This window comes from Alosa pseudoharengus, unplaced genomic scaffold, assembly GCF_046254945.1.
Source record: "Alosa pseudoharengus isolate Yale_2024_CS ecotype anadromous, Long Island Sound unplaced genomic scaffold, YU_APseudo_1.1 YU_APseudo_1.1_scf_6, whole genome shotgun sequence".
Lineage (NCBI taxonomy): Eukaryota > Metazoa > Chordata > Actinopteri > Clupeiformes > Clupeidae > Alosa > Alosa pseudoharengus.
The window spans coordinates 18,001,198-18,008,505 of NW_027468848.1; the positions used below are offsets into that span (position 1 = coordinate 18,001,198).

General features: G+C 43.4%; 1 protein-coding gene across 2 annotated transcripts in view; it reads left to right on the top strand.

Annotated features, from left to right (window-relative positions):
* The window catches only part of cyp1d1 (cytochrome P450, family 1, subfamily D, polypeptide 1), a 7,312-nt gene extending 71 nt beyond the window's left edge, over positions 1 to 7,241 (top strand). The window contains exons 1-7 of one of the 2 annotated variants that reach the window (XM_076270332.1): positions 1 to 135; positions 557 to 1,408; positions 2,721 to 2,865; positions 3,924 to 4,013; positions 4,807 to 4,930; positions 5,026 to 5,112; positions 5,225 to 7,241. The exon at positions 1 to 135 is cut by the window's left edge and continues 71 nt beyond it. In XM_076270332.1, coding sequence (XP_076126447.1) covers positions 569 to 1,408; positions 2,721 to 2,865; positions 3,924 to 4,013; positions 4,807 to 4,930; positions 5,026 to 5,112; positions 5,225 to 5,507 — 1,569 coding nt within the window. In that variant the 5' untranslated portion in view covers positions 1 to 135; positions 557 to 568 and the 3' untranslated portion in view covers positions 5,508 to 7,241. The remainder of the gene's footprint in view (positions 136 to 556; positions 1,409 to 2,720; positions 2,866 to 3,923; positions 4,014 to 4,806; positions 4,931 to 5,025; positions 5,113 to 5,224) is intronic. The other variant, XM_076270333.1, reaches the window with a different exon arrangement.
* The last annotated feature ends 67 nt before the right edge of the window (positions 7,242 to 7,308 follow it).

Sequence of the window (7,308 nt, forward strand, 5' to 3'; positions counted from 1 at the left end):
GTTGGACAGATTCCTAAACGCTTGCGTTGGTGGTTGTGATGCCCCGCGGCACCGAGAGAGCTTTGCAGGGGGTCGCAGCGCGCTCTTTCGGCGAGTCTTTCAGCAAGTAGGCTACAGAATCTGGCTCGCGGTTAGGTGAGTATCAATACTTTATCTTCACTCTTCACTTTTCCGGTAGGCTATCCTCAAACTTGCAGTGTTTACTAAATATTTGAATAGGTTCAGGCTTGAAAAAAGTTCCCAAAGCATGGTGACTTTGTTTAGTTATTTTTTCCTTCCATCTTCTTTCTTTGCATTTCAGCATTGTGTCTTTTATTGTTACAAAGTCACCTTTCTTTCTTTCTTTCTTTCTTTCTTTCTTACTTTCTTTCTTTCTTTCTTTCTTTCTTACTTTCTTTCTTTCTGTACTGTTGTGTTATCATGATCAGCGCTGTTAGTTTTCTTTTTCATTGCTATCAAATTACTTTACTAATTACTAATACAATTTGACCTTTATCAAAATTGTATAGACTCGATTTTTGTGTTTGCCTAATCCTAATGTGTTTTATAACTCCAGGAAAAAGTGAGGATGCTGCTGCTGGACAGCTCCTTTGTGTGTAGCCTTGGCGTCACCGTCGCCCTCTGCACCCTCACACTCCTCCTGGTGGCCCTGCGGGGCTGTCAGAGGGCTGGCTGTGTCCAGTCTGGCGCCACCCTGCCCCCTGGCCCCAGACCCTGGCCCGTGGTGGGCAACCTGCTCCAAATGGGCGAGCAGATGCACCTCTCGCTAACCAGCCTGCGCGCGCAGTATGGCGACGTGTTCCGGCTGCAGATGGGCTCCCTGGTGGTGGTGGTGCTCAGCGGCTACTCGACCATCCGCCAGGCCCTGGTGCGGCAGGGCGAGGCCTTCGCTGGCCGGCCCGATCTCTTCACCTTCTCCGCCGTGGCCAATGGCACCAGCATGACCTTCAGCGAGAAGTACGGCGAGGCCTGGACACTTCACAAGAAGATCTGCAAGAACGCCCTGCGCAACTTCTCCCAGGCCGAGGCCCTGGACTCAGGTGCCAGCTGCCTGCTGGAGGAACGTATCTGCGCGGAGGCTGTGGGGCTGGTGGAGGCCCTGCAGGAGAGCCAGGCGAAGGGAGGGGGCAGTCTGGACCCTGTGGTGCCCCTGGTCACCTCTGTGGCCAATGTAGTGTGTGCCCTGTGCTTTGGGAAGAGATACGACTATAATGACAAGGAGTTCCTCACCATCGTGCACATCAACAACGAGGTGCTGCGCATCTTCGCCGCGGGCAACCTGGCGGACTTTTTCCCCGTCTTCCGCTACCTGCCCAGCCCCTCCCTGAGGAAGATGGTCCAGCACATTCACAGGATGAACAGCTTCATGGAGGAGAACATTAAAGAACACCTGAGAACCTTCGACAAGGTAATAACAGAGAACCTTCCTTTCTTATAGTATTTGGAACTCAATGGGAAAATAAGGCCAGCACAGACCACACCATGAGACCTACTTTCTAAGGGTTTGGATGATTTTTGAAATAGTTTTTGCTGTGGCACATAATTATTTTTAGTCAGAACCTGAGCTTTGGATCCTAGACAAATGAGATGAGATCTGTAGTAATTAAGGCTAAATGAAATATGACCAGATAACGAGGGGTAACACGGTGATAATGGCAAATGAAACAACAGTAAAACGAAGAATTAGTCTCACTGCCCCAGGCACCAACAGTCCTGCAGTGCACACACAGCATGCAGTCTAGAGGACATTAATGTGAGTTATTAGATATGCTATAGGCCTCTGGCAAGTTTTTGTGTAGAGCATCAAATGAACTACAGATGAACTCGGTCTCCATCATTTTGCCCCAAAATAAAAGCTTGCCTTAGAGATTCCCTTTCATGCACCCCCAACCCCATAGTGCAGACAGAGTGGGGTGTGTAGAGATGGGGATATGAACGAATGGAAAAGCTATGCTGTGCTTTATGCTGTTCATTTTTTCTTAATAAATATTTAAAATGACAGAATAAAGTTATTGCATTCTAACGCACTCCGTCAATACACACAGCACACACACACCATAGGGTCACTCCAGATACTAAGTAATATTAGAATATCATAAATTCAGGGGATTGGGAATATTACAATTTGCCCATGATCAGAGATATTCTGTGGCCAGGGAAGCACTTGGAGAGCGTGGGCAGAGCAGGATATTGTTCCTGATCACAACACTCTGAAGAGTTGGCATGCACAATTAGACATAATCAATCTGGTGGAAGACACACGCTCACATTGATTTTGCTGTCGTGTTCAGGATTTGTGTGATGCCACCATAATGTTTTTACAGTAAAATGGATCACTTGACCACAGTGTATGCTGTTACAGTAAAACAGACTTATATGGAATAACTATAATTGCTGCTAACAATCCTGCTAACCGGATTTAAAGTACCAGGAAATAATGGCAACTTTGTACCACTTAAGATTAAATAATAACATATGCTTTGATTTTCACAAATAATTTTTACACTGAAAGACTCCATTTGATTGTGTGTGTGTGTGTGTGTGTGTGTGTGTGTGTGTGTGTGTGTGTGTGTGTGTGTGTGTGTGTGTGTGTGCATGTGCGCGTATGTGTGTGTGTGTGTGTGTGTGTGTGTGTGTGTGTGTGTGTGAGATGTCTTGCCATGAACACTAATTGGACTTGGAGAGACACTGGCCTTGCTGTGCTGAGGCTGCAGAGACAGTTTGTCTTTGTCCCCTTACAGAACTGCATTCGTGACATCACGGATGCCCTGATTGCCTTCTGTGAGGACAGACACGAGGACAGGAAAGGACAGGTGCTCACCGACTCTCAGATCGTGCACACCGTCATCGACATCTTTGGGGCTGGTAAGGAAGAGCATATGAAGAAGATGATATCCATGTGTTATTGGGTAGGGACTTCCTAGCCAACCAAACCACACTATTACCACAGACCGCAGGACACAACAGCAATTCTCAATTGGCTCAAGACATGCACCACAGACTGTAGCCGGGATCCGTAAGCCACCCCTTCACAGTACAGCATGTGCTGTCCGCAGCCAATCACCAAGCTAGAGAATCGTGCAGCAGAGCACAGCAGACAACTATGAGACATAAAACATGAGAATAGCCTTTGTCAAATTCTCAACTTTCCAGACCTCTGATTTCAGTTTTGAGAAGTTGACTCAATGATAACAGTTGCCCACTGAAGCCAAACCATAGACTTCTAAAGGCATTTTTGCTTTGCCAAATATGGATATCCCTATTTCACCTCTGTAGTGTAACTTAGACTTCACTTTCTGAAATCCAGATGTTTTTCCTGGATGGTCTCCAGCAGAACTGGATGCACGGCACAAAGAATGCCAAGGGCTGATGTTGAGATGAGATTTTCCTGTGTTTGTTTTAGGGAGCTAAATTTTTAGATTTACTCAATTGGGTGAACTTATTCCCCAGGATCTGTTTCCATAAATAATGTCAGCATATTACATTTGGATTACACACAAGTCTGCTTGCTAATAACCACTCATTATGAATGTGCTAGCTTACACAGTTCAATTATCAGCATGTGACCAACATTCATATTCTCATATCACATAAATGGCATATCTGTTTTCACTTAAGAATGTTTATATTTTTATTGAATACTGTTTTCCAAATAAATTGAAAATATTTAGTATTGTTGCTGAACGTTGGGTAAAGGTGCCAATGAAGGAGAATATTGCAACCATCCCATCTGTGTTTGAGATATGAACATGAAGACTTATTTGAACTGTACAAGAGTTCAACTGTGATGAATTATGATGATAAATTAAAGTGAATTAAAGGGTTGCCTAGCTTAAACAGAGATTGGTGTGTTTTGTCTGTTCCTTATCGTTGTCCAGAAGCTTCATAGACAGTGCTAAATGCTGTGTGTTCTCCCTCTGCAGGGTTTGACACCATCATAGCGGGTCTGCAGTGGAGCATCTTGTATCTTGTAAAATTCCCAGACATCCAGGACAAAATATATGGAGAGATTGGTAATGTACAGTAGTAATAGCATACCTACTTTGTAGTGGGTTTTGAGTATTTGGAAAAGTTGCCAAATATTCATTAATATTTTCTGAATTGTTTCCAGTAAACCAAAACCAAAATTAAAATCCACTACGCCTTAAAGAAACACGGAGCATTTCCTAAATGCTTCCTGTCCAGTCTCCTGGTGACACAGAAAGAGAAGATTCCCGTGTTCCCGTGCGTGTGGAGGAATGGTGGCTTTTCAGTGACAGAGAGAGAGAGAGAGACAGAGTAGAGAGAGAGAGAGAGAGAGAGAGAGAGAGAGAGAGAGAGAGAGAGAGTGACTGAGGGGAATTAGGAGGCGACTACCACCCAATGGCGAGGCCCTTGTTTCATGGAGATGAGCTAACTGTGCTGCTCCACACAATGAGCTCATCTTTCCCCCCTCCAAAATTTGGCTCGGACGGGTCGCACACAATCGGTCACACTAATTTGCTGACGCCAGGCTTTCTCTGTGGGCAGATGTAGGGCAAGTGGAGTCTCTTCTGTACTTTATATTATAGACTGGTTTCTGCTAAAAGTTCACAGAAGTTCTGGAATACTAATTAATCAGATTATTATTAATGTAGGCTGAATGTAGACTTAACTCAGTGTTCCCAGGTTCAAATAGCCTGATGTCATTGCTCAAGTCCACTCGCATATATCCCTCCCACCCACTCACTTCCTGGATAGTGGCATTATCTCCACTTTGGTCTTCTGTCTGTGTCTACAATTTGATTGTTTGAATGTGAGTGGTTGAGAAAGTGTGTATATCTGTAGATGACCAAGTGGGTTCCAACCGACTGCCTCGATTTGAGGATAAACCGAAAATGACATACACGGAGGCATTCATATTTGAGGTGTTCCGCCATGCCTCCTACGTTCCCTTTACTATACCACACTGGTAAGGCTCCTAATGGTCAAATATGTTTCCAGATTGTTAATGATGTGTGTTTCATTCATTCATTCACATTCCTTTTGCTCTTCTCATGAATTCAGCACCACTGAAAATATCATTCTTAATGGATACTTTATCCCCAAAGACACCTGTGTGTTTATCAATCAGTATCAAGTCAATCATGACAGGTAAGCCATGGAAATAATGACACATCCTATTAAGATGAATCTTATTAAATATCTGTATGTGTGTGTATTGTGAATGTGAATATTGAGTAATTTTCTATGGTCGTTTTTCCAGTGAAATCTGGGGTGATCCAGAGGCCTTCCGGCCAGAAAGGTTCCTCAATCAGAAGAGGAAACTGAACAAGGATCTCATAGAGAAGGTGATGATCTTTGGGATGGGGAAGCGACGTTGTCTGGGCGACGGATTTGCCCGCTTGGAGATGTTTGTGTTCTTGACGACGCTGCTCCACCGGTTGCATGTGGAGAGTGTACCCGGCCAGACGCTGGACCTCAATGCAGATTTCGGCTTGACCATGAAGCCCAAACCGTACCGGATCAGGGTGACCCCCCGGAGCTAGAAGGAGGCATAACTAAACCAATGCGTTCATACATCCTATACCCTCTGTTCACTCTATTGCGTTATGTGTCAAAGAATCATGGTCATGTTTCAGGTTCATACATATGGAGTGTTACAGATGGGTTATCATACACTCTCTGTTTACTTCACTGCAGAGGCGGACATCCCGGGTTCAGAAAGTAAGTCCTGCCAAGTATTTGATCCAACCAGCTCTTTAGCTTTAGTAAACCAGCTCATCCTATTTAGCAGCCAGGTAGACCAGAAGATATCACATGTGTTAAGTGCACTGGTAGAAAGATATGACAGAACTTTTACTTTCTGGAACCGGGATGTCCGCCTCTGCTCCACTGCTTGTGTCAAAGAATAGTTGGGACATATCAGGGTCACACGTACACATCATGGCAACATCACACGCTTCCAACAACAACAACACACACACACACACACACACACACACACACACACACACACACACACACACACACACACACACACACACACACACACATCATTGTACCACACAAAGCTATAGAAACAAAATACAAGTGAAGGACATTTTCTGAGGCAGTGCATCGTGCACTGTAACAACTATAACCAAACTATAAGATTGTTTTCCCACATATTATAAACTATCATAAACATAAGGACCCATTTGTGTAAAGTTTTGGTAACACTTTACTTGAAGGTATCTACATAAGAGTGACATGACACTGTCATAACCCCTAACCCCTAGCATTAACCCTATCTTGTCATAACAAAAACCGAATGACACTAACCCTAACTCTAAGCATAACTTTTCATGACAAAAACTGAATGACACTTGACAGAAGCGAGTGACAGAAGCGTTATGTCATAAATGTTTTGTTTACAATGTTTATGACACGTTCATGACAGTCAGACACTCAATGTAGATACCTTTAAGTAGAAGTGTAACCAAAGTTTGTAACCATGTGATTTTTTCCCTGTTAGATTGTACTGTTCATATTCTTAACTTCACTAAATGGTCACGTTACAGCAGTCTTTTGATATAAAGACCAATGTCACAGCCTTGTAAGAGAGGTTTGCTTTGGGCACAATATGGCAAAAAATGAAGATTTAATGAAAGTTCATTAGTGTGCAAAGACTCATTGTAGTTGGAGAGAGCCAGACAGTATATGATAGTAGATAGTAGATCATTAAAAGACAGCTGTTAGTCTGTTAGAAAAGAAGATCCCGATACCATGCAAATATTAAAAAGAGTCTTACAAGTACAGCTATTGGTAAGGAACACAATTCATACTAGTACAATCCATGTATTAACATCAACGGTTTTGAGTTTTTTTAAGGTGTTAAATCACCTAACAAGGATGAGTGCAAGGCACCCAAATGAATACAGGAGGGATGTAGAGATCTGCTCAGGCCACCACAACTCCCTCCCCAGGGACACACCATGGAGGAGTCACCCCCTTCACCCTCTCTTCTCTAGGCATCCCCAGCCTCAGGAGTTGGTAGTCTCAGAGCCAGAAGCTGCCTGTTCTTCATTGTTATCACTTTCTCCCTATATGCTTGTATTTGTCTGTCTGCTGTCATAGTGTCAACGGAGTAGAACTCGTACTAGACACTGTTAAATGGTTTGAGTTAACCTTTCTGTACTTTGCAATGATGCATATATGGGTTTTACCGTAGCATTTTGTGGCATCTGGCTAAATGTTTTTCATAAACAGGAATAATCAATAATAAAATATCTTAGCCAGAAATCAAACATTTCAACAAGTGTTCTCTTTCTTCACAAACATTTAACTTTAATACTTTGTGATGCACAA